This window comes from Harpegnathos saltator, unplaced genomic scaffold (genome assembly GCF_003227715.2).
Source record: "Harpegnathos saltator strain DR-91 unplaced genomic scaffold, Hsal_v8.6 scaffold236, whole genome shotgun sequence".
NCBI classification, from domain to species: Eukaryota; Metazoa; Arthropoda; class Insecta; order Hymenoptera; family Formicidae; genus Harpegnathos; species Harpegnathos saltator.
The window spans coordinates 751,641-779,383 of record NW_020230024.1 but is presented as its reverse complement, the minus strand read 5'-3'; the positions used below and the strand labels follow the sequence as shown (position 1 = coordinate 779,383).

Sequence of the window (27,743 nt, the reverse complement as noted above, 5' to 3'; positions counted from 1 at the left end):
AGGGCCGCGGCGTCGTGGTGATTGCGGCCGCCGGAGCCGCGCGGCGGTAATAATAACTCGAGTATCGCGGTGGAAATCGCGGCTCAACGATGCGCGATTACGAATTTCCATAGCTTCTTTTCACGCACGTCCCGCGCGCGGCTTCCGCGCGCCAAGGAACATTGTCGTGGCGGGGCGATATGTGCCGTACGCAACGCACTCGAATGCCACGTACTCGAATGTAGTCACGGCACGAGAGAGCTCGTCGCCGCCGCCGCCGCCGCCGCCGCCGCCGCCGCCGCCGCCGCCGTCTCGTTCGACCGTGTCCGCCGCTGGGGAAAATCGTTAGTGCTTCGGCAGCGGCGTGGCCGACCGCTAATGGGGCCCAAATTAATTTCACGTAATTGTGGGTACACGCTGGTGTGCGTCGCGTCCATCCGGGGCTACCCGTTTTACCCTAATAGGAATAAAATAAGCCCTTATATGTGCAGGGAGAGACACACACACAGAGAGAGAGAGAGAGAGAGAGAGAGAGAGAGAGAGAGAGAGAGAGCGCGTGAGCGCGCGCTGCCACATAATTGCAAGTGGCCAACGGCGGAAATAAGCAAACGCGATTAAGCGCCGTGCACACTGTCACGCTTGCCGGGTTTCGCCTTCGAGGACGTCGCGGCTTGGCCGAGGGTCTCTCGCCAAATTACACGTCGCCGAACCGCGCCGAAATTTCGTCTCTAATGGTAGGAGGCGGGAGGGGGGAGGGGGAGGGCGCTTAATGACGGATCTTCTCCGTCCGTACGACACGTTCTCGTTCTTCCGTGAAATTTGTCGCCGAAAGAATCCTCGTTCCGGAAATCGCCGACACGCCGACGATCTCTCTCTTCTCTTTCTCCCTCTCTCTCTCTCTCTCTCTCTCTCTTTCTCTCCTTCTTTCTTTATCTCCTTAGTTTCTTTCACTGCACATGTGCGCGCGTGTACAGTTTGGGAGTTGGTGGCTTGGCAATATAGCGGCGCGAGATAAAATCCGGAGGGAGATTTGCGTGTAACCGCACGAGCGAGATAGAGGTAACGATGTATGGCGATAATGCGCCTTCGATGTGTTTTTCCATATGTGAGATGCTATCGAGAGTTGTGAGAAATAATTAAAAAAAGCCGACGGCGCGAGGGGGTAGGGGAGGAACCTTCGTGTTACGTGTTACATTTGCAGTGCGTGGCTCGTGTGGCGGCGCTTAATAAAACTGGAAATGTTGCGCCCGGTATCGCCCGGCGCGAGTTCTAGATTTCATTTGATTTGATATGAATACGAGCCTTTTCCTGCCTGTACATTCAGGGAAGATCGTGAGGCAAGGATAACGATGTGGTAAAACGATACAAGCGCGAAACTCACTGAGGCCTGGCTCGGAGATACACGTAACGCGGTAGAAAGTAAAGCTTTAATTGCCACGGAGTTTCTACTTCGTAGCGCAAAAACATCATGTCGTTAACGAAATTAACCGTTATTAAGAAATGTTTCGCGTAATGACTTTTTCGAGTGTCGTTATCGGTCTGCCCGATCGGGGCAGGGGAAGCACGCGAGGAGGAGGCATCGACTCCTTTAATTGATCATGTTAATTGATAATCACCCGGCAGCGGATTACAAACGGTGAACTTTGCGAAAAACTTGGAATAATCCGCAATGTGCTCGCGATGTGTTTCGATGTATTAAAAAGAAGCTTAATTGCACTTCGAGGTGTCTCGAAGGCAGAAGGAATAAGCGAGACCAATAAGCGGCGTACTCGATTCGCGAGCACGATGATTTACAGACTTCGTTTAACTCATTTTGCTTTTCCCCTCTTCTTCCTCAACCGTGCGTAACCTTTGTTTCTTCAAATCTGAGCTCCTCGAGTAGAACGGAGAGTTGCGCGAAGCAACTGAGCACGTTCAGTTTTACGCTCACCGTTCCGAGCGCACATCGAGCGCCGTCGGCCGCGTCCCGAATAACGTGCGTTCGCTTAATCACGAACGTTACAATATGCATCATCGCGTGAAAATTTCCCTGAGAGTCTCGGCTGGCTCGTCTAAACGCCAATCGCCTGATCGTCTTACATTATGCAGGAGGTTGCAAATCGATCGCTAAACGAAGAGGCCCGACGATTCCGTGACCGATGCAATTTCGGCTTTGACAGTGGGGAAGCCTCCTCACTAACGAATCACCTTTGTATCTCCTCTCGCGTGAATTCATCCGGTCGCTTTCTGTTCGCGAATCAGCCAAATACCTATATATAAATAGCGCACCGCATCGCTGCAATGTAGCCTAATCGGATCGAAAGGCCAGAAATCGGGCAGGTAGAGGCAGGGGAAGGATAAAAGGCGAGGCGCACTTTTGATTGCTTCCCTCGGCACAGCACTAAAGTCGAGAGGACGACTCACGTGAAACATGCCCTAATTTTCATGCAAATAAGTGAACAAGAAAACGAGACCTATGCGGCAAGTCGACTTGAAATCGCGAGACGCGAGAGAGGTCATCGCGATGCGAAATGGCCGCGTCCGGCGCGAATCGAATTCGGTTCCGAGTGAAGAAGAGACACACACAAAAGGCAGGTTAAATTTAGTATAATATATTTTCCATATAATAATTCTCGCTATACAGACATTATTTTACAAAGCATGGTTTATATACTAAGTACCTTGTGTATGTGTGTGTGTGTGTGTGTGTGTGTGTGTGTGTGAGTATGTGGGCGTATGTGTGTGTATATGTGTGCGTGTGTGTGTGGGGGGGGGGAGTAGATAGACGTGTGTGTTTGCTGCGATACTTAATCACTAAACGCGTCGCACGGGGCGATCTCGTCGCCAGCCGTAACTTTCCACGACGCATCGTGCTTCCATGCGGCGCGTAGTCGCACGGCCTAATTTATACATTCATAATACTGGTATGTTTTCTTCTTTTTTATCGAACGCGTCCGCGTCGTGTCCCCGGAACATCGAGACGTCGCGCTCTCCACTCCGGCAAGAACGAAACCGCGCGGGACGACAGCGCGACGCGGAAAAAGATTGCCCGATTTTTCCCGGCGCGTCCATCTCTCTCTCCCTTTCCCTACCTCCCTCCCTCTCTCTCTTTCCCTCCCTCCCTCCCTCTCTCTTTCTCTGTCTGGAAAGAGAGAACGCGCCTGTCACTTTCCGCTACGTATATTCGAAATCTGAAAAATACTTTGAAATATCTCGTATATTGTATCTTGGCCTAAAGGTCCTCCGGACTCTCTCTCTCTCTTTCTTTCTCTCTCTCCCTTCTTTCAATTCGCGTCCATCGTTCGTCATTTCACGTCCGCGATTACCCCTCGTCGTATATTTACAGCTTCGTGCACTCCCAAGTGAATCGCGCGCGTTAGTTGCTATATTTACAAGAAGAACAGTGCAGCTCGTTTCTAAACGCCCAAAGCTGCGGGATCGCTCATAGAATCGAGAGATTCGCCGCTACCGAGTTTTCCCGTTTGTAATTAGACGGGATTCTGCGAGCTTTGTAGACCTTTTAGGGTCACCGTTGCAGTCAGTGCGAAATCGGTAGCTTCCTTTTCAAAAATACTGTATTCTCTCTCTCTCTCTCTCTCTCTCTCTCTCTCTCTCTCTCTCTCTCTCTCTCTCTCTCTCTCTCTCTCTCTCTCCCTCTCTCTCTCTCTCTCTCTCCCTCTCTCTCTCTCTCTCTCTCCCTCTCTCTCTCTCTCTCTCTCCTCCGCCACTTGTCTCCTTCGCACGTAATCTGCTCGTGTCGGTTGCGTGTCAGTCTTATTGCAAGATACTGCAAGATCTACCAAACAGTTGCTCCAAGAGGTTTCGCCTGCAATCTTGAGAAGCGATGTCCTTACGACTTAAGCGATTTGTGTATCCTCGTGGGCGAGAGAGTGCAGGAATGTGATAGAGATACGACTGCTCGAACGAAACCCGTTGCGTTGCGCGCTGGAAATTTCACGCGCGCGTCCTTTGCGTTGGAATCGCGGACACTCGCATCGCGTCGACTCGATACGTCGGCGATTTCCCGAGTTTACTCGGGAATTCTCATGGCCCTAAGAGGATCGGGCCGCGCGGTTGTCGCTCTCGCGGAGGAGAACGTGTCATCATCGTGTCGTTTGACGCGCGAACGTCGCGCACCGTCATCGTCGTTTATCGCGCATCGTTCTTACGCCGGCCAACCGGCTGCTTCGTGTTTGCGAAACGAGGCTGCCATTCCGCGACGTGTCATTCTTTTTCATTCTTCCTTTCCCCCTTCGCTCACTTTTCCCCTCTTACTCACTTTCGCCGTCTCCCGAAGTATCGCATACACATACATACACGCACACACGCACACACGCGCACACACACACACACACACACACGCGCGTGACTTTCCCACCGGGATACGAGCGGCGAGTCCAGTCCAGCGTGTGTTGTTGTCGCTCGCAAATGATCGGCCGGTGTCGTGCAATTTTCGGGGCCGTCGCGTCGCTTTGCATCGCTCGTCGATATTAATCAGCTGGCCGAACTTCGTCCGTCGGTCGCTGCTTCGTTGCCGTGGAAGAACGGTGCTTCGAAAGTGCCGGTTTCGCTTTGCCGCCACGAGAACGCCGGTTATTTGAATAGTCAGGGGGGCCCCCTCGTTCGTTTCCCGCCCCGATGCCGCCCCCTCTTGCCTCGTTCTCTTTTTTTGTCGTTGGCGACGACCGCGTGTAATTTCGTGTCATTTTAGATTTCTTCCCCCGCGGCCAGGTCCCCCCTAATGTCATATTAATTGTAGATTCGCGTTCGTCCGCGATTGGCTCGTTTCCTGACGCGACTTATAACCGTCCTGGACGCACGAAAGCGCCCGACGGTGCCGGCTCGGTTCGATCTGGCGCATTATGGTGCTTTGTAGTGTGTATGTGTGTGTGTGTGTGTGTGTGTGTTTGCTGTAAAAACGGATCGGGTTGATCCGCGTCGCGATATAAAAGCGCCGGATTGATTGTACGTCGATAAATTGGGAAAGCTAGATTTCGTTTCGGTCATGAATATTGATTGGTTTCTTCGCAGATGAATGAATCCTTTTTGTTCCCGGCGGCGGAGCGGGGCGGGGCGGAGCGGAGGGTACGCGGGCGGGGATTTTGTTTAAAATTGCGAGATTAAAGGAATCGCGCGCGGGTGGGAAGGGGAGCGAGAGAGCATTGGGTGGCATTTTGGCACTGCAAAATCGAGTCGTCGGAAATCGCGTCGGGCTCGGGCGCGCGTGTTTGGTTGGGACGCCCCGCGACGGAAATTCCGCGAGGAAACCCTCGACCTCGACGTCGCCGGAACCCCGAAACGCGCGCTCGCGCGGCAGTCGCGCTCTGAGAGAATACGTAAGTCAATTACGAGCATTAAAGGGAGAACGAAACGTCGCAATAAAATTAAACACGCAATAACACCTGCGCGCGCGCGCGGATATTAAATAATAATTATCACAGAGTACAATCAGCGGTAATTGCGATCGTAATGAGACGCGTGGACACACACAAATAAAGTACACGTTTTGTAAGTTGCCGAAGTACCGGGAGGATAAGTGCTCCCTCCGAGCGATTCGTTGGCGATTCGCTGTCGATTCCGCACGGAGGAACGCAAGTTGAAATAATAAACAGGAGCGACGAATGAATAGCAATGAGCAATCTCTATTTCCCCGAAGGGACAGCCGTTATCAGAGGGGGGAGGAACTCGCGCGCAGTTTTAGTTTGGTTTTACTTTCGTTTTAGTTTCGTTCTCTCGCGGCGCGGCGCGGCGCGGCGCGGCGCGGCGAGGCGAGGCAGAGCTGCCTCGTCGCTCGCGAGTCTGAATATTCCGTTTCGCGGCGAGAGAGAGCCGCCGCCATTCACTGAACGCTCAAATCACAAAGTTCGGTTAACCGCACGATATTTCCTGCTCGCACTCATTATCTACAAAATCCCGGACGTCCCGTGCTATGTCACTTCCTGTTCTACCTCACGAAATCGGCCGCCGTGTGCGTTCCGTTCGCGCATCTGATTCCGAGGCGGCTTTCGTTACTTCGGATGTGTTGTCGCCAAGCTCGAGCCGCTCCTCCTCCTCTCCTCCTCTCCCTCTTTCTTTATCTTCTCTCTCGCCGCTATTTCTGAGCTTCTGCCTTCGGCGCTCGAAAATGGCCGCGAGATAACGTCCGACCAATTTCTACGCGGCACTGCTTGCCGCGCTGCTGCCTGTGTATGTACATGTATGTATACCTCGGCGTGACTTCTTCAAACAGTCCTCTCTCTCTCTCTCTCTCTCTCTCGTCTGCATCGGCTGCACTCTCTCGCGCTCCTTCGGTTGCGTTCGCGGTAGCTGCGCGCGCGCGCGCGCGCGCGGTTCGGACTCTGCACAGTTCTCAAGGACGGCTTGTCCTTTGAGGGTTACGTAAGCGCTCGTGTTATCAATCGATCTACGAATCTCCTCCGCATGCGAGTCGATTCGGTTATTTATGCCGGGAGCGCCGCTTAGATTCTTATCCGTCAACTATTAGCGCGATAGCTGCTGAAATTTTTGAGCGTCTATCTCGTTATCTCGTGTGGAATCGCCAGCGCGCTGAATTGATCTCGATGTCGCGTCGCGATGATCGTGCACAGGGTCCTTTCTTCAGGTTCTTCCTCCACTCCCTTAGACTTTGATAGCTCCCTTAGACTTTGATAGCTGCCCGAGGATCTTCCAAAAGGCGAAGCCCCTCCCTCTTCCTTCGAAAAGTCCTTGTAAAATGTTGACATTGTTCATCGTGATCGCGAGAAGAGATCTCGTCGCTGCATTTCCTAATCCTGCTCGACGCACTTGTCCTTCTCCTCCTCCTCCTCCTCATAGTCACAGTGTAGCGTCTCAGACACGCCATTGGCGGCACAAGGAACCTCCATGTCCTAGATATCGTGTATGCTCTCTTCGTCGCTGTCGGCCCTTACGCTCCGAGGACTGTCTTCCCTCTGCATGGGTGATCTGTCCTGGCTCTGGCTCCTCTCCCGTTGCCGCGGCCGGTTCATGCCTTCCCTACTGTCCACTATCTCCGGGCTTTCTCTGTAGTAGTTATTCAAGTTCGGTAGATTCGCGCCGGCAGCGGCGAGAGGACCGAGAGGGTTGCTAGGACCCGCTTGGATCATCGTTGAGGGGTAGGCCCGCGCGTCCTTCCTCAGAGGTGACCTGTCGCTCGAGTCCGGGCTCTTGCTCCTCTCCTGCTTCCTCGACCTGTCCATGTTCTCCCTGCCGTCCACCAGCTCCGGGCTGTCCCTGTAGTAGCTGTTCATGTTGGGCAGGTTGGACGTTGCCGTGAGGCTGCCGAGGGGATTGCTGGGGCCCGGCTGCATCATCGGCAACGGGTACAATCTCGCCGACTTCCTGGCCGGCGATCTGTCCCTCGACTCTGGACTCTTGCTCCTCTCCCTCTTCCTCGAGGAGTCCCGGCCGTCGGCCATTTCAGGGCTGTCTCTGTAGTAGTTGCTGAGGGAGGACAGGCTGGAGCTCGCCGTCAAAGAGCCCAGAGGATTGCTCGGCCCCGCTAGGATCATCGTGGGCGGATACAGCCGGTAGGGAAGCGGTTTCTGCAAGGTCGCCGCCGCCGAGGCCTGCTGGTAGAAGAACCCGTTCGTAGGTAACGTGTGCGCGCCAGGATACTGCCAGTAGCGCCCGGCGGCGGGATGCGCAGGTATGGTCGCCGCGCCGCTGCCGTACAGCTGCTGGAAGGCCGCTACGGCGAAGTTGTTCTCGGCCATGATCTCGAAGCCCACGATCGTCTGTCGCTTCCATTTCGTTCTGAAAATACAAAAGATGCGCGCGAGTGAATAACGGCGCTCTCTCGTCGTCTGCTCGCGCGAGTCGCTCGTGCGAAGGGATCGAAGATTTCTCGCGAGTCCGAATTGAATATTGAATTGCAAAGCAATTTGTCGAGAGAGAGAGAGAGAGAGAGAGAGAGAGAGAGAGAGAGAAGTTGTAAGCTGTCCGGGTGACGTGTATAACTTACGTTGCGTGCAAATTTGCGACACAAGTGCTGTGTTACGGGGGTGCGATGGAGATTTTGAGTTGTACGAATATAATTCGTAGTAATAATAGTATTCGAGTCGTGTTCCACATTGAAAGGCATCGCGCTAATTATGGTAAATTCAGCTGCACAAATAGAATGTTAATGATAGCCGACAGATACTCGACACGCATTGACTTCTTCGATAACACATCGAATGCATGCTGCAGGAGCAATCTTCGCCGCGTTTTGCTTCCTCGTGTGCACTAAACGCTGCATTTTTCAATAATTTCGTATATATTGTTTTGCTTATTGAGATATGTAATTTTAATACATTTTTCGCTACATGTAAGTTTGACCGATCTTCATTATACTAGTCATCTCAATTTTATGTATAATAACCAACGGGTGTTTACCCGTAAAGCGTCAAATAAATAAATAAATAAATAAATAAATACATAAATAAATAAATTGCAGGCAACAACTTGAACGATAAGTCGAGCGACATAACGGGTGATAAGCGGGCGCGCGCAGAGTCGGATAAATAAATATCCGCACGCGTGAGAATTGTCGAACACGTCGCGAGTCATCCCCGACAACTTCCCACGCTAATACCGTATCACACGTCTACCGGAGTCGTACGTGCGGAGTCGAACATTGAGAGACGTCTCGCGACTTTGACGCCGATTGTTATTCCCGCAAGGCAATATCGCCGAAATGGATCTAAGCGCGGCCTGCCAATGTCAAACGGCGGGCCGCGGCGCGATATACCGCGATACGGAGCTTGATCACCGGAAGTACGTGCGAACATAGCGTAGTTCCACGGTGGTTTTGCAGATTCTAACGGCGAACGATAAGATCCGTTCCAAGTATTCCCGGGTGTTGGTTCGTAGAGAGAGAGAGAGAGAGAGAGAGAGAGAGAGCGGCGTATGCCTGCCGTAAGAATCGACTGGGCTTTCGAGGCCAGCCGGAGCAATCACGAGCTTTCTGCAATTTCTCCCCGGGCCCCGTCTCCCGCGCGCGCTGCCCCTCTTTACCCTCCTCACGTATGTAAATCTCGATCTGGGACAATTACGCTAAAACGGGGTGGCGTGCCGCCAAGTGGTTACGTTGGCCACACTACCGGGAGCTTATTATACTAACAAATAGCCCGTGGAGTTTCAGTGCCTAATCATCGCGTATCATGGCACGCACACACGCACGCACGTACACACACACACACGTGCAACACACACGCGCGCACGCACACACGTGAACACACGTACGTATGGTCGCGCCGCACCTGCGAACGTAAAAGCGCCCTTAGACGCGCGCGAGACAGAGATATATCAACAGGCCGTAGTCGGGGGTTGATACCGTGTAACGGGGGCGAAACGAACGCGATGGAACACGAAGGGGGGAGACGCGAGGCGAAATTTCCCGCCGAAGGCCGTCGCATTAGCCGAACGTTGCCGCTGGTAATGCCGCGAATTATACCGCGAGGATCACGATACTTGCCGTAAAATCAAGACGCGGGTTACGACGTTTGGTCAGCTGACTCTCTCGGCCGGCGCATGCGTTCGGCGACGCGGTGCAATGAGGGATGAAGGCGGGTTGCGGACGCGAAAACAGGGCTGGGCGAAAAAAGAAAAATATCACGCGTGTGCGGGAGGAAGAAGAAGGACGACGCGTCCATTTGAGCGCGATTACGAGGTTAGCCGATATTGGGGGATTTTCTATGAATATTAACTCGCGAAGTAAAATTTCATAAAAGAAACAGGAATCGGGGCGGAAATGCGATAACGGGATTTATATTCGCTGGAAAAATTAGGGGTGCTGAAATTACACTTGTAAATTACGTTTCATTCGTTTATGCATATTTCGAGTTTGCAGCGGGAGACTGGACTGGGCACGTCCTTCCAAAGAAGGACGCGCTCTGTATTATGTCGCGGAGATACTCGGAGGTAATAATCCTTTCAGCGAAGTTTCACGGCTGAAAAGCGTCATTCAGATGTCGCTGGCAGATTCGTCGCCGGCGAGATTCGCGAGAGCGCGGGGAACGGGAGGAACGCGCAGAAATTGAAAGAGATAAGCACCAGCGATTCGGCCCGGTCGCGAATTACCGAACTCGTAACCTTATAATATCTGAAACGTTATGAACTTTTTGATAAACACGATACGCGAGAGCTACGTGTGCTCACGCGATTAGGGGAGAACTCGCCCTTCGCCGGAGAAATATCAACTCAAGTGCGCCTCGTCGTGCGGTTTAATACGCGCAGTGAGGCGGATAAGACAGAGAAAAATGTACGTAAAGAGAAAACGACTGTGAAGGGCTATTATATTACATGAACCGACCTGCCATAACGTTCATGAATAATATCAAGAAAATCACAACCCTTCCGTGGCAGCGAGGCGTGAATTACATCCGACGTCCTTGCTCGATAAATGCGACTACTTTTTGCCACCCCCGTTAGTGCGGCGCTTGAAAAAAACAAGGAAAAGAACACAATGTGTACATACTACGTATATGTCGCTCCCCTCCGGCCCCTCCCCCCTCCTCTCGTCCCTCGTCAGCCGCCGACCAACTCGTGACTAATTCAGGCATAATTACGATATACATACGCGTTATCGCCTGTGCGTGAACCAAACAAGACTCTTTGTTAAATGTTAAACGAGCAGTCGCCGAGTCGCGCAATCTAAATTCTCCGACTCACGTCGAGATGTCCGCCGCGTGGGATTAACGCGTTAATAACGCGAACGTTTTCAGGGAGAAAAGGGAAATTTTTAATCGTGGCGGAGAGTCATTCATGATTATCGGCGATTTTATCGGCACTGCGAGGCGCGTATATAAATCGGATGTGCCATCGTCGAGGAATTACTACGCATCGTTCTCGGGATCCTCCAGCCTTTTATTCGCGACGATAAATTAAACGGTCCCGCAACTTTATCCCGATAAAAATTCGGCGATTCGCGCGCGCTCGTGTTAACGCAATTCGGGCGATAATTAACGAGCACCGCTGGCGCGTACATTTGTTATACTTTTTCGGCCGAAACTGCGACCGCAATAAAAAAAAAAAAAAAAAAAAACAAGAAAAAACAAAAAAAAAGAGATTATACCTTCGAAATGCGGGCGCGAACGTTACCAGGGTAATAGCCGCGGAGGGTGGTAGGTGGAGAGGGGTGCATTTCGTGGTCGGAGTAATTAATAATCAAGAGATCCGCGCCTAGCAAGGCACAAAGCGGCTCTAACGGATATGCAGCTCGCACGGAAAATTCGACAATTAATATATTTCGTGGGGTGCGAGCCGGTTCCCTCTCCTCTCGCTCTCTCGCTCTCTTTCTCTCTTATTCTCTCGCGATTTTGTGCTGATGTATAGTCGAGAATGTGGGCCACAATTTTTCCCTCTCTCTCTCTCTCTCTCTCTCTCTCTCTCTCTCTCTCTCTCTCTCTCTCTCTCTCTCTCTCTCTCTCTCTCTCTCTCTCTCGATGTGGCCCTGCTCGCCCTTTTGTGACGGGCCGCGATAGGGGAGGTCGCAGTAAAATCGTTCATGAATTTTAAACAGGCACCTCTGAATCGAGCTACGATCATTTCTCATTTTTGCTGCCGGCACGTCGCAGGCGAAAGAAGGACGAGCGTGTCCGAGCGCCCCGGAGAACGAGGGAGAGTGACGGTGACAGACAGCACCGAGAGCGCCGCTTGTGCGATTATATGATGAGTAATGTTTTTTAATTCCCCCACTTTCTCGGGGGACGGGGGTTGGCCGGTGATTTTCGAGTGCAGCCACTCTAAAACACCCTTAATTGCCCGTTGGCTTTTTATAGTCGCCGGCTAGGAGTTGGGGGGGCCGGAAGTAACGGGCGGGCGGAGGGGAGCTTTCGCAAGGGGCAGAAGGAAAAGGTATGAGAGAGAGAGAGAGAGTGAGAGAGACAGCGCGAGAGAAGAGCAGTCATTGATTTATCGCTCCGAAGGTGCTCGAGGGGCTGCTTGATCTCGCGCGAATAAAACGAAAGGAGAACGAGAGCGGGGTTGAAGAGCAGCGGAGAAAGTGTAACGATCGCTTCCATCGCGCTTCTATCCTAATGATCCTCTGGTTCGCAGACGTGCTGCGAAAAAAGAAGGTCCCCGTCCTTTCTTCCTTCCTTCCTTCCTTCCGGCGAGGAACTCTTGAGAATCGATCGCGCACCGCTGCGAGCGATCCGCCGTCGCCGTCGCCGTCGTCGTCGCCGCCTCGTCCTCGCCGTCGGGTGGTAAAGTGACGTGTTATTTAGAAATCTTAGGGTGACTTACGCGACACCCTTCGCACGACAGGAGGCGTTCAGCTTCGTCAGTGCGTTACGAACGTCCAGTCGACTCGAAAATTACTGCCGCGGTGTTGGAAGCTCGCGAATGACTACCTTCCTCGCATTTCTCATCATTTCTCCTCTCTCTCTCTCTCTCTCTCTCTCTCTCTCTCCCGTCGAATGTAGAATTAACCCTATCGAAATACCCAATGCGCCAATAGAAACAATTACGACGGAAACATAGCACGCGCGGTATATCATGTCGAGAATCTCGGTCGATTCCCCGATCATCGGTACGGCATCGCCGCGAGTATAACGTACTCGAAATTTCGAAATCGCCGGATAAATCCGGCGATTAGCAAATCGATAAGCGATAAACGCGACTCGCCAGCCGGACCAGCTGGACGCCGCGCGCCGGTGCGAGCAGAGGCGAAAAACTGGCACGTCGGCAAGACGAAGAGGGCGAAGCTGAGGGGAGAGTTAATGCATTTATAATGGTGGTTGGGTCTGCTGTTAGCTGCTTTTGCGGTTACACGGCCGTGTGACACTAATGCACCGGAGTTGCCGCGCGGGTCGCTTTGCGATAATAACGGCGACAGAGGGAGAGGGGGAGGGAGAGAGAGAGAGAGAGGGGGGGGCGGAGAGAGACAGGGAAAAGGACGACATATTTTCAAATTATTATCCGGCTCAATGATTACGAGACACATGTTTCACAATTGGTGTCCCCGGGGCGACCTGTGCGTCGAAAATCGTGTCGGGGAAAGAGGAAAAGGACGGTGCGTGGCACGCGGTGCGTTTGTCGTTCTCGCGGTTGCTCGATACACGCGCGGACGTGGCTCGTCGAGAGCGATCGTTTTCGCTGCATGGATTTTTCACGAGACATTTAGTGTAATAAAAATAAATACGCCGCGAGTTATCACGGTCTCTCCATCTAAAAGCGACTTTTCTTTGTATCCAAGGTCTCGCGGCCTTCACAGCCTTCGCGCCGTACATACTCGAGAAGTCGATCGGAATCTTGACAAATAGCTCGACGTTTTTCTTCGCAAAGCTAGAAACCCGCTCGGTTTTCGAGATGCAGCCAATTACTATTAGTTTAATCTCGCTGCTTTCTCCGTCCTTTTTCACCCGCCGTGAACACCGAAGCGCCGTGACACCGTGCGCGGATCCTCCGGGTCCCCGATAAAAAGCGCGAGGCGTGACAAATTACCAGTTTCCAGAAGATTCGGCGAAATTGCCGAAAGAGAGACGCGACCTAATTTCGGAGACGGGGGCGATTCAGGCGGTCGCGACGACTCGAGTCCCGCGAGCGAGCGAGCGAGGGCGTTAATTAACCGCGGCCGCCTCGGCGAGCCGGCGCGGCGTCCCGGCGAGAGTAAAAAGAGTTAATCAGGTGATTATATCCAGACGGAAGGGGAGGGGGCCGACAAACGCGCATGCAAATACATCGTTACCGGGCATGCCCGGCCGTTATCGCGCGCCACCCGATTAGCCCCGTTTTTCTAGCTATTTCGTGAAATTCCGCGGCGACCCGGCGGCACGGAATCGCGCACGAAATCGCGCCAGCGTTCGTTGCCGTGACGCAATGAGCGCGATCGAAACGAGCGCATTCGACATGAATATCCGCGAAATCCAGGCGACCCGTTATGAAGCGGTTTACCGGAGGCGTGGGAAGCCCACTGCGCGCACTGTTCTTCCGGCGCACCGTCGCCTTCGTCGTCGTCGCTGCGAGGATCTCCTCACAAAAGAGAGAGAGAGAGAGAGAGAGAGAGAGAGAAAGGAGAGAGAAGCGAATTCTCACGATCGCAACGTACGTAACGCACTGGCGATACCGCGACGTCATAACGTCGGACGACAGGACAGGTTATCGGCTCCGGGAAAAAATGTCACGCTTTTCTCCCGTGCTTCCCGCGCTTCTAAACGGGAGAAGGAAGGAACGAATATCCCGCGTCTTTCGCTGACAGGTAGGCAGTCTCTTCCGCGGGATCCGTCGCGTCGGTAAAATCCTCAAACGGCACAGAAGCGCAAACGCGAGACGCGGACGCGTTCTCGTCGTCGCGCGCATTTATCGCTCGCGCATCGCTATTAATCTCGCGCGCGCGCGCGCGCGCCTCGTCGGCCGCGCGTGAAACGCGAATAATTTTTTATTTATTCGCCGCGCGTAGTGCGCCGGGAGTTGCCGCGCGCGGGAAAATGCACGCTCGCACTTGGCTCGGTCATTAGTCATTTTTCTCCGCGGCGCATTTCGGCGCCGTTATCCGCCCGTTATAGATAATCCCTCATTTGCATTCCGCGCGTGCGCGCGCGCGAGTTTTCGTTTCTGGCGAGCCGCGCGGCGAAATACCGTATACGCCGCGCGTTTACGGTGTAATGTGCCTGATGGCACATAACGAGCGCAAAACCGTGTGAAGGATTCAACCTTAGAGCATCCCTCCGCGGCGCAACCATCGGAGTCCACGTGCAATTCCTGCACGCTGCGCGGAGCTTCGTCTCGTTCCTAAATTGCGCGCTCGTCCGTCTCCGAGGGTGCTTCTCTCTCTCTCTCTCTCTCTCTCTCTCTCTCTCTCTCTCTCTCTCTCTCTCGGCCTCTTTTCCGCGGGATATAAGAGGCACGTCGTCAACCTAATTTCTTTGGCGCGTTTGAAAAGGGCATTAGCGATCGCGCGTTCGTGCTCGAAGCTCTCGTGCTCGGCGAATAAATCATCGCACGTTGCTCGGCAAAGGGGGAGAGAGGGGGGGGGAGGGGGGAGAGGGACGCGCGCGCGATACGATATAATTTTAAGGCCAAACGAGTCCTCTGCTCTCTTGTATTTCTCATCGGCCTGTACGCACGGCGGTCACGCGCTCGGTCGTTACACGGCGTGAAAACGGCGCGCGAGCGATGAAGATACGTCATCGCGGCTTTATTCGAAAGTGACGGCACACGCTTCGTATGAACACATTAGATGCAAACTCTCTCGTTGGCCGGTGTCATTAACGTTTTATCGTTTTTACGCCGTAATGTGTGTCGTTTTTCGTCAGAGTTAGCCGCGTCCATCCGGCAATGTCGGCAAGCGCACGTCGAATTACGCGACAGCGCGTAAAAGCGCGCGCGCGCGAGAGAGAGAGAGAGAGAGAGAGAGCGACAGCATGGTAAGAGTTTCGAGAGAGAAAGAGAAAAAGAAACGCGCGAGAACCAAGCCGTAGAGCATCATGAAGGAAGCGCTACCGCATAATACTCTAGAATTACGAGTCACGTCCCGGGGGCAGGATCGCCCACCCCCTCCTCTCTCTCTCTCTTTCTCTTTCTCTCACACTTTTTCTCTCTCCTCTCACATGCACAATCGCGCGAGACGCGCAAGACCTGGTAGGACGACGTATACGTAGGTGTCGCGAGCGCAAACTAATGCGTGAGCGCAGCAAAGCGAACGAGCTGATGACGTAACACGAATGTCTAACCAACTGAAATTGCGCTTTCCCCTCGACCTCTCTCCGCAAAATCGCCTCTCCCTCGAAATCGCCGCGTCCCAGAGAGGTCCTCTCGCGAGTCGCCGACCGGCCGCGGCGAGACTTCAGCTCCGAAACGCTTCGCTCAGCTTCATCGGCCGACCGTTATACCGAGCGGAAGACACATCGCCACGGCCGATATCACGCTTCGGTCTTTTTCAGCTGCGAGAAAACCACCTGGCGGAAGAGGGAAGAAGAAGAAGAAGAAGATCGGTTCCGTCGCGTCGCGTCGCGGCGGAGCGTTGCGCGCGTGCGTCTCATCGGTCTCGGATGAATGGCGTTTATTGAGATACGAGCGGTGTAATGAAGGAGAGCGAGGACACGCGGAAGAAGGTGTTGAGCTAACGAGTTAAGGTCGCGCCTGTTGCTGATCGCGCGAAACCGGCCGCGCGATATCCGCCGACTGATCCACCGTGCGTGGATGCACAAGTCACGCGCCCGTACGCATAAATCTCCGCGCGCATTACGAGTGGCACAAACGCGCGCGCGCGCGCGCGCGGCTCTCGTGGCGTTTCATTAAAATGTACTTTCCGAGCGCGCTAAAGCACGCCGACGTTAAAGAAGATCGAAAGAAGCGCGCCGGTGAGTGCGCGCGCCCGCGCGCACACACACACACACACACACACACACACACACACACACACACACGCACGCACGCACGCACGCACGCACACAGGCGCGCGTACGCCGCACGCTACTTGCGTAGTGGCTCGCTTATGGCCGAGCACGTAATTAGCCGATAAGTAGGAACGATTTGCTGGGAGTAACGTAACGAGTCTTAATGGCTTCTAAACAACTAAACGACCGGCCCCGCATGTGCTGTGCAGCGTCGTACGCCGCGGAAAAGCGAAGAGCGTATCGCTTATCGCTGGAAAAGCGCCTACGGCCGGACCTCGTCGCGTAATCTCCGCGCGTTTAACTTCCCGCCGGCCGGCCGGTGATTTCACGGAAACTTTCGTGCGAGAAGGCATCGCGCGCGCGCGCGCAAGGCAAAGCTACTTGCAGCCACCGTGCGTGCGTGTGTGTGTGTGTGTGTGCACGTAACTGCGTGCAGCGGGCAATGTGCGTGAAGAGTGTCGCGCGATCGTGCACGGGTGACTCACCGAGTCGAGAATAATTTGCGTGCACTCGGGTGTGTGTGCGTGCGTGCGTGCGTGCGTGCGCGCGTGTATGTTGGTAGACCGGCCGATGAATGAGAGGAAAATGGAGGGAACGCGCGTAACGTAAGGTCTGCTTGCGAACCGTTCATTATACGCGAAGTCTTGACGATAATTCTCGTTTATGCTGATTAATCGATTTTTACACGGTTTAACGGAACCGCGAAGCTGCTGTAGCCTTCGCGCTGTATTCTCGTGGCGCGTCGGACGGACGAATGGACGAACCGGACGGTCATGGTCCGGATGATTCATCGTCGTGCGTAATTAACGCGCGATTGATGACGATGGCTGATGAGCGATTAAATAAGACGCGTCCGTAGGAAGAAGTAGGAATAACGCGGCGGGAAAGAACGGTCGTTAGATAAATCCACACGTCGCTTTCCGCGGGGGCCGCTCGTAATCGCCGTTAATCATGACGCGGATTGTTCCTTGTTAATGGAGCACACGCTACCGCGATGATCTCGGCGGCAGGATTTCTCGCCGGCGCGGCGCGGTGCGGCGACGCGTGTGTTCACGAAAGTTCCAACCGCGGAATTCCGTTTCGTCCTTTTCGGCCGGGAAGCTTCGGCCGAGAGCGTTCGCCGAGGCGTTGGCGAGAACGTTGTCTCGCCGCGGGGATAAATAACGCGGATCGATAACCAGTCCTGATCCGCGAAGTGTGATCTGTCGGAGGAAGACGGCCGAGAAGGCGTCTCGTGGTGGAAATTCAGCGAACTCTCTAGAGACCTGAATTTCCAAGCGATCATCGACACCAATGGGTGAGGTTGATCCTGAATCCTGAATTCCGAAAAGATCTGTCTTGCCGAAATGGAGGAAACAAACTTTTTCCTCGAATTACTAGCCGCTAAAGAGGAAAGATTATCGTTAAACGCGAGAAATACTCATTATTCGACACTTGTTTCTATCTAATAGCGTATTCAGCGGATTGAAACTATGAAGGATACCTTCTACATCTCCGTATGATGGCTTATGAGCTGAGGTTTATAAGCTTTGGGCTCATGGGCCATCAGGTTAGGGTTGGATGTTTTGTTCAATGCTCTCCATGTTTTTACTTATTGGGTCCATATGGCTTAATTCTTTCTTAACGTGGACTGAAATGATGAGCTTTGAAATTCTGAGCTTTGAAATTCTTCTAAAAGGTGATTATAAGCTCTGGGGTCTCGCATTTAGTATCCATAGGCTCGAACCCAAGACACTGTACTTTAAACGATAAACTTTTAAGACAAACCCTAAAAACCGATGAACCCTGGACCGATAATTTTGTCAAAATTTCGGCTAGACCGATCTCTTTGGAATGGATTCAGGATCAACCTCATCCATTGGTGTCGATGATCGGTTGGAAATTCAGGTCTCTAGAGAATTTTCGACCAAAAAGTGTCATCTGGCCTCACTGTGCGGCGGCGGCGGCGGCGGCGGCGTGCGGGATGATTCGAACGTGACACGCTCTATGAACGGCGGCATCGTGCTTGGCTTTCACGAGCCGCTCTCTCGAGAAGCGTCTCTCGTGTTCGGCGAGTGTTTAGTCAAGAAGAAGGAAAAAGAGACCCGGGCTCCGTCGTCGTGGCGCCCGAGGTGTGGCCGGCGCCTCCGCGAAGAAGCGCCGAGTCACACTGCAGCGGGGCGTGCGAGCGAGCAACAAAACTCTAAGCGGGCACTTAAGAAGCCCGCCGTCAGCAGCGTCACTAATTTTCCCGGCTTTTTGCCGCTCCCGCTCTCCTCTCTCGCGGGCTCTCTCTCTCTCTCTCTCTCTCTCTCGTCCGCTCCGCTCTCTCGCGACACGGTCGCGGCGCACGCGTGCCTCCGTCGCTGTTCTTCGCCGACGTCGGATTCCTCGCTCGTCGTCCCGCTGAAGCGCGCGGCCGAGTGTCAATCCCGGAAGCGGCAGTTGATTAGCGTGCAAACCGCTCGACGGAGCGCGCCTTGTGAGGACCCCGGAGACGAGACGATTTCTTGCGTCGGCGGCCTTGCGCTCCTTGCGGTGAACTCAAGTTCACCGCTGAATCCTCAAGTCAGCGTCGAATTGACGCGAATCGGCCGTGATGCCCGGGAATTCCCGCGGCGAAATCTTCAGACCAGGGCTTATTCTTATTCTTCGGCAGCTTCGAAGTTCCGAAGCCTCGAATGATGAGTAGAGTTCGAAGCTTCGAAAGCAACTTCGAAACTTGGAAGCTTTTTATGCCGAAGCTTCGAAGGTATCGAAGAATCTTCGAAACTTGTACGATGTATCAGGGGGTTGTTTCCGAGCCTGCGCTCTTTGCTTCTGCATGCACGCGCTGCATGTGTTGGGCCATTTCAGTCGTAAATTCTATGGATTCCATGGATCACAAGAGTATATCGGCTCGTGGTTCGATTCCCGAACACCTTCGAATTCTCCAGATTCCCAAGACTTCCAATTTCGAAGACTGAAACTTCGAAAGTTCGATGCTTCGAAGTTTCGGAATGTTGATCGTCGAATATATTCGGTACCGAAGCCTCGCTTCTTCGAAGCTTCGAATACGAAGACTTCGAAGAAAAATGATACCTCTGCTTCACTTCGCGCGTCACTTCGTAGCGTTCGACAGCGCCCCGGCGACACGCGGCGCGGCTCGCCATCGGCGAGCCGTTGATTAGTCCGGCGCGATTATTCCGCGTCACGCGCGATTGTTAACAATATTCGTTCGTTCGGCTCGCCCGGCTGGCTAAAAATCCGCCGGTGAAAAAGCCTCGGTGCGCCGCGGCAAGAAGCGCTTCATCGCCCTCGTGAATGAAAACGACGTCGCGTTGCGTTGCGCCGCGTACGCACACGCTTTTCAATTCGACACGCACGAGCTGACCGGCAAACGTCGGCGAGCGTCTCGTTGTTTCTCGATCGGCGCGACAGCGAGCGGCAAACGCGAGCTAGATACAACGAGCTATTTATACAACAATAATAATCCTCGTAGCGCAAACTATTCTGTATCACGAGCGACTCTTAATCACCGTAGTCCATTACCGGGACTCGACATAATGAGCGAGCAAACTGCCGACTGTAGGAATAAATAGCCGTAACGATTACACGCGCTCGTGATTGCGATATGCGAGGAGGGGGAGCGGGGGAGGCCCCGTGATATGGGAAACGAACAGCAGCGTCTTTGAGAAAAAAGCAAAAGAAGGAAAGAAAAAAAAAACGACCAAGAGGAGGAAAGAAAAGAATCGCCGTGGTCTCTCGGCGACCACGCAATTACGTTTGAAAAATTGAACGGCCACCGAAATGCAGGTAGTCTTTCACGATCGGAGCGCCGTAACGCTTGGCAGCCCCGCTGCCTGTCATTACGCCATTCGCTCCACCGGTAATTGACAGTCTAATGACACAGTCTAGAGCCCGGCGCTCGCCTCGCCTCGTCTCGCCTTTTCGTACATCGTACATCACGATCTACGAGGATCCTCATTAACGATTCGCCTTCTTTGTGCGCGATCGGCCGCTTGTCTAAACTAAACGGCCGCGGCCGGCGAAGTCGCGAAGTCATGACTCGTGGGTGTTGCTTGCTAATCACCCGTGCGCCGCTCTCGGCACCGCCGGGAGAAACAAGAGGGTATTGATAATTAGTGGAGTTAATTTGGCCGAGCGGGATGGCTCTCCCGCGAAAGTCGAGCGCGAACGCGCGCGCTCGAGGCCGCCGGAAATTCCGCTCTCGAGCCCTCTCGAGTCGAGAATATCTGCGCGTGTAGGAATTCGTGTAGCATTCGCGTAAAAAATAAACTCCGACGTACGAGAAAAGAAGTCGTGCGCTTTCTAGGACTGGCGAAATAATTAGCGGTAATGTAATAAGTAGCGATTTCTTCGCTGCTCTAATGTGCTCTGGTTAATGGAAAAAAATGAGAGAAGAAATCCCGCGTAATATCTCTCGGCGATAATTCATCTCAGCGCGCGAATAAAATAGCGAAGAGAGTCGGTCCTCTGTATCACTGCGCAGTGAGGATTCCAAGTGATATACGAAGGCGAGTGTTTAAGGCGGAAGAAGTAGAACTTTCTACAGCATTAGACGCAGACGGAGCGTGTCCGGAGTGAGTTCCTTGGGCCGCGCACGGCGCGCACGGCGTCTTTTGGAATTTTTCTCGGTAAATTTTTGGCACGGGGTATATATACATATATATATATATATATATGTGTGTGAGCCGAGCGACGAGCTCGATGATTGGAAAGAGGTTTGCGCGCGCACGCAGCGTATAAAAATCACGGAACTGCAGGCGACCACTGGATGACTGTGTGAAATCGCGCTTACAAAGGACGCCGCGGTAGATTGTGAAACCGATTCTAACCGCCTAATTTTACTTTCGTAAGCGAGCCTATCGACGTATACTTCAGACAAACGGTGTGGCCGACTAACACAGAAGAGGTGCCTCGATTCGATACTCGCGCGTTCGCTACGTACATGCCCCTTTCTAATATCGATGTGTTTCGATTGCTCCAAATGGATTCTGGAAAAGGTCTCTCGCGTACGAGATTAAACCGATCTTCACCCGCGAAAGCGTGTCGTAGGATACCTTAAGTATCCCGCGCATCTCGGGGGTCTTGATTAGTTTCGAGAATTCTCATGCGAGAATAGCTCCCGAGTTAAGATTAAAAATGATCATTGATATTTCATAGATTTGGCGCGTTCAGAAGTGTGTGGAATTACGCCACCGCGTAACGTAACGATTCGTCATTTTGTTATTTAGCTTCGCGGCTCAGCTGATTGTGCATTTCGCTCTCTTACGTGTGAGCACGCTGCCGGCAATCAGCTGACGCTGACACGTTGATTACCGGTAATAAGTCGTAACTATTACACGCAGATTACTTGATCCTTTGGCTTAATGCAAATGCAGATGGTTACTACCATTACCATATCTAGGGAGAATCATTAGAATTAATATTCACATCCGAAGAGTAAACTGTAAACTTGTCGCAACGTCAAAAATCACATACTTGACATTTTCGTGCTTGGAATTTCCCATCGCAATTGTATCGCTCATTAAATTATAATAATTATAATGTACATATAGTACCATAGTTATATTATTGATCTTTTAATTATTATTTTCAAATATAACAAACTTCGACGCGAGAGAATGAGCACGTCAACGTCGACATATCGTCTGTAGTTTCCTGTTTTTTTTTTTTTTTTTCTTTTTTATTAATAGGAGTTAATTTGAGACGTGGATTTATATGTACGAGATTCGCGCGTCGCATCAATCGTGCTGCGGTCATCACGAGTTCCTCGCGAGCAGGGTGAAATCTGATAGATAATTACCGCTTTCATTTTTATTAGATTCAACACGTTGAATGCCGTGACGATGATCGGCGGCCGGCACTATGATATTACCGTGCCTCATTAAGTTACGTGTAAAGTATAATTAATTGCGTTTGAAAAATCGTCAGCACGGCCAATAGAGAGTCGACGAAACGCGGCAAAAAAGATCTACGCGTCTCGAATTACATTTATTTATTTATCGTACCTTTGGTCGACCGATTAACAATTAACTTATAATTCATACAAGTCAAATAATCGCTTCATCACTATCACTAATCAGGAATATTCGTACTTATTCGTACTCTTTCATTTAATCCGCGGTCAGGAAATCCCTCGTCAACCAATGGCTGTACAGATAAATAATAAGAACGCTATGGAAAGACGCGTAGTAAATAAATCTTATGTTACACGATACAGTGAATACTAATGATTAATCAAGTGTTGCATCACATAGTGCGAAATATCAGTGGTACAACACAGTTAAACACGTCGAAGGATGTAAAAATATGGTCTCAGGTGAGAGCGCCTCGGCGTGCTGAAGGTCTAATTTTCAAAACAATAACAAACGTGCGCGGGTACGTCGTGCTTTTGTCCCGCGACCACAGAACAGTCTTCGTCTGACGCGAGAGTAAACACGTCGTGCCGCGGCGCGCGCGCGCCTACTGCTTCTGATTGTTCTAAATTGATTAGAGCGCGCGTGTGTGAGAACAACGACGATCGTTCGCGAGCGCGATCGTTATGCGCTGAAGTCATCGTAAGCAGTAATGCTGCTCTCTTGAAATTTAAAGGGTAATTGCCGCATTTTGTCATCACCAGATTTTTTAACGAGGAATACGGACGATTGTTCTTTGTTGTATTCTCTTGAAACTTAATTTAATCTGATTTAACTTCCACACTACTGGATATCTCCTTATTTTCAATTCTTCGAAATCAAGCGTAACCTTTGTATTGCTGTAACTAATAAGGAAAATTATTCTCTGTTGCAGATATCGAGTCGAGCTTGTCTGCGAAGGCAGCTGCAATTCCGATAGGTGGAAATGCGGCACCGAAGGATCCGGTTCGGGCCGAGTCGGCTTGAAGGTAAATTTCAAACAGACTCTTTATATCTTTTTCGCTTGACTCTTTGCGGTCGACAGCTAAGAGATAATTTCTTATTAAAAGTGATCCGAGAATAATTTTTGCATAATAATCGCAGTAGATTAATCTACTCTGCTTACTCACTTGTTCACCAAATCGGACTGTATCGGACTGATGAATTATTATTTTTTTGCTACAGATTATAGCAAGCAGCATAGTGGCCGACTTTTGCGATATTTTGGCAAGTGAGAAAAATGAACACGATTATTTAAGGTAATGGGATTTAAGTAACGGTATATTAAACTTTCAAATCAATGCGATTTACATTGCTAAGTTATTGCAAGTTGGTTTGCGCATGTGTTGTTATATAAAATATACCGCTCCAGCCAATTAAAGACCTTTGTAATTAATCACAGATATTTCTTCAAATGTTTGTATTGTCTAGCAGATATTTGAATAGTGTTGAACTTTTCATACAAATATATCTAACACAATTTTTACTAACTCATTTAAATACTTATTTAAATGTAATGTTTCATTCATTCACTCTTATATATTTAGCTCAAGCTGTAAAATTAATTAACAAAATTGTTGAGTCCGATGATTGTTTTGAGCGATATATTTTCTATTAGGCGCCAGTACGCCAAATATGCATTATATTGCGCCCATTTGCGCATTAGATTTACGCCAATGTTTATGAAACACGCGATTACTTACGTTAATCTCTCGCAATCATTTGTTGTTACCGAAATGTTGCATACGTGTCAGAAGAGTTAGAAATTTAGGTAAATTAAATTTGTCGCGCGAAATATCACGTTAGCGATTTAACATAGCGGTAACACGCGTTACTGTCGAAAGAACAGTCGGAAATATACAAGCCAAGTTTTTTTTCTGTTTTGTGTGTCACAATTAAGGGGAAATTTACGCTATTTCCAGTTTCTCGCGTGCAACCTTGACAGTTTTCGCGGTCGTTGTGTTCGATTTGCGATTCTTTTACACGCGAGTCGCGAGTAGCTACCCGCGAATCGGAATAAGAAATCTACCGCAAGTCTCACGAATGCTGATTTAACTCTGAGATGTCAGAATCATTCGTACCGCGTGTTTGATATTTGTTAAACATATTTGTACATGTCGACTTTATCTCGTTAGTCGCGAATTCGTAAGTTTCATATCGAAATAAAACACTTGAGCGATGCCGCCGAAATATTCGGCGGCAATGAATCACCACGTTAAAATGCAAAAATTAATCGCGTCACGAGTGTAAAGTGCAATCAATGTGGGATGATGCGAAGAAGAGAACATGCCGCGGTCGATGGATCTTGCTGAACGTGGGTGGACTTCGAGAGCTATCGTCGCGGAATGGTGAGTGATGAATCTCAACACTCACAGAGTGTCATTCATAGTAGTTCATGCATGATTTCAAATCGCATTGATTTCCATCGAGAGGAGTTGCGGTTGACACGTTAATCGCTATGGTTTTCGGTGATCGGCACAATGTTGCTGTGTCCCGCGAATTTACGCATAAAGAGTAATTAATTGCATAAACAAATTAAATATATATGTAAATGATAGCCAACGAATAGCTAACGAATCAGGAAATGTACCTATTTAGTTTAGTTATTCAGGAAATGTACCTATTTAGTTTAGTTATTCAGAGTTCAATTGAAAAACTTTGGGACAAATCGTGAAAATCAGCGTGGCAATTGACGTGAACTCGATCAAGCTCGAAAATATTTATACTTGTGCATTACATTGTGTCTACATATTTATGTCCTGTTTTAATTCCTTATATAAATGCATTGCGTTAAAAATCTACATTTATATATATATATATATATATATTGTGTCTAAATTTATATGTATTGTGTCGAACTCTCGCCGTTCTCTTCGGCTTATTAAAGTGTCGACGAAGACAATATTCTTAAGATTGAGTCCGGCCTGAAAACCGGTAACGGAGGCGCATGACTCTCGAGATATTTACTCTGGTTTTGGCCAACGATCCTCGCGTTTAACCACGTAAACAACGCCTTTGTTGCCAGCCGCGATTTCCATTTACGGATTCGACACGCGCCGGCACAAAGGAACGCGCCGCCATGCTTCCGAGACGGGGGATCGTGATGAGAAGCTTTCTATCCGATATTCACAATGTAACGCGAGCATCGAGAGGACGATCGATCGTTCATGGTCCCACCTTTGTCTCTTTAGAGTCTCAGACTTTTTAACGGTTATTCAAAGTTTTTATATGCAGCCTCATCATGTAGTCAATCGCGCTGAACTGGGGCGAAAAATACTTCTATATAGTGTAATTATCTTTCAATAAAAATCCCTTCAGAATTTTAATAAGAAACTGCGCGCGTCGAAAAAGTCGAGCAATATAAATTCGTGGAAATTTTCCTTGATTAACCTTCGGCCGATATTCCTTGAGGTGCAAGAAAATATTTCTTCTAACAAGCGCATATTATCTTAAAATATGCGCACACACACACACACACACACACACACACACACACACATACTAATTTTTCTTGAAATTTTAAATAAATAATTTAGTTAGAAAAACTGAAAACATTATTCGCATATTTTGTCTATGCTACATTAGTTACGGACTAAACCCGAACGAATTTTTAGACACATAAGAAACTACCGTCGTAATCGCGATTGTTTACATCCCGCCGGGTAGCGATCGCTAAATTAATCATCGCTCGCATATGCCGTGTCGCGCGTCTCATTAAAAAATTAGTAACGCATCTCCCGCGTTTCGCTTACCTCCTGTTTTGATACCACGTTTTCACTTGTGTGTCCGTCAGCTGCAGTTTCGCCGCTAGCTCCATTCTGTCCTGAACGCTCAGGTACTTTTGCCGCTCGAAGCTCTTCTCGAGGGTCTGAAGCTGGTGATCCGTGAAAGCAGTGCGCGCTTTACGCTGCTTCTTACTTTGCGCGGAACCCAGGGAACTCGAGGACGAGCTTTTAGGGTCGTCCTCTTTGCCACCTGAAATTGCAAAATTGCCGATTGAACGTCCCCTTGACGCAACAAATTCTTCATTCCGTCGCGTAAATCAACGCGATAAGCCTGCATCGAAGAAAGAAACAGCGATTCTTATTTATCAAGTAGCAATTATCTATTATTTTAACAGATTTACTCTAATAAATGACAAAAGTCACTGTAATTGCGCGTAATTTCAAACAAATTCGTTCTCGAAGAAATATCAGTCCAAAATTTATTCTCCAAGAGATAACGTCGCAGAGGGTTTTTACACACAAATTATAACATGAAGGATTTCGGGGTGTCCCATGGGTGCCGCTTCGTGGCATCCGTATATCACGCGACGCTGGTGCTCGCACTTTGCCAAAAGGATCGCTATAAAGAGTCGCCGGTCTATCATCGGGCCCAGGGACTGCCAAGTACCGGGGGGGGGGGGGCGGCTTTTGTTTTCGCGGAGGGTGGAATCGATGCCGTGCGTGTAGGTTATACGCGGTGGTCGTTTTTGCCGTTGCCTGCATGGCGATTGCAGCCGCCTCTCTATCGGCGAAAGAGACAGAGAGAGAGGGAGAGAGAGCGAGAGACAGACAGACAGAGAGAGAGAGAGAGAGAGAGAGAGAGAGAGAGAGAGAGAGAGAGAGAGAGGGAGAGAGATAGGGATCCTTTTGTTCTCAGTTCGACTCTCTGCGCGCAGCCGAGAGCCGATTGGCTGGTACCGCGGATTGGACCACGCAGCCGCGTCGAGACGCCGCAAATTATCCCCCCGGTACGTCGCCGTATCCGGGGAGAGATAGGGAAAGAGAGGGTGGGATTCCCCGAGGAAACCGATTACACCCGATACAAGTCACGCTCACACGCGGCACACAATCGCACTGCCCGTGTGCCCATTTTATCTCCCGCGAACCTTGTTACATCGTCGTCGTCCTCGTCGTTCTTATTTCGCTTTCTCTCTTTCCTCCTTCCCCCCCCTCTCTCTCTCTCTCTCTCTCTCTCTCTGTCACGCTCTCGCTACGGAGGAGACAATGCGCCGACGACAGGCAGATGATATTCTATTTTACGCTTCGTCTTGACAAAGCGTAAAATCGCGGCCGATTATTAGAAAGGAAAGGTGAACGGTGCCGGTAATGCAGCGTGAAGAGAGGAGCAGGAGGCGCGATGCTTTGGACGCTGTCCAAAATTTCGGAGCTCCGATGGGGCGAGCGCGCATATTTGCTGTGTGTGTGTGTGTGTGTGTGAGACGAAATAACCGTGTATGCCTGTGAGTGAGCGTGATCCACGCGAGAGTCGCCCGTCGCGTACGATTCGTATCGATTCGTTAAAGAGCCACAATTTTCACATTCCAATGTACACATTCGGAGTAGATTTCTCTTCCTTCCCCTTCCTTTTCCTCTCGAGACACGGTGGAACCCTCCGCTTCGCGTCGCGTCGCACAGACGACGTTCTCGACCCTCCTCGAATTATACCGCAGCGGGGAGGGTGTGTCTTGTTGCGAGTAAATCGAGCAACCTCTCGAGAAGGCTCGATCAGAAAACCATCGAGACCTAACCCCCGAAGGGACTGGAAGCCGCCCGTGCAGGCTCCTGAAAGTATCTAAAGGCCCGTTGTCGCGAGCTCATCGATT

The 27,743-nt window shown here is 50.8% G+C and overlaps 1 protein-coding gene across 1 annotated transcript in view; it reads right to left on the bottom strand.

The window, feature by feature from the left end:
• Positions 1-4,150: 4,150 nt before the first annotated feature.
• The window catches only part of LOC105180935 (homeobox protein B-H2), a 35,634-nt gene continuing 12,041 nt past the window's right edge, over positions 4,151-27,743 (bottom strand). The window contains exons 2-3 of the mRNA XM_011137295.3: positions 25,909-26,131; positions 4,151-7,710 (exon numbers count right to left, since the gene is read on the bottom strand). Coding sequence (XP_011135597.1) covers positions 6,825-7,710; positions 25,909-26,131 — 1,109 coding nt within the window. The 3' untranslated portion in view covers positions 4,151-6,824. The remainder of the gene's footprint in view (positions 7,711-25,908; positions 26,132-27,743) is intronic.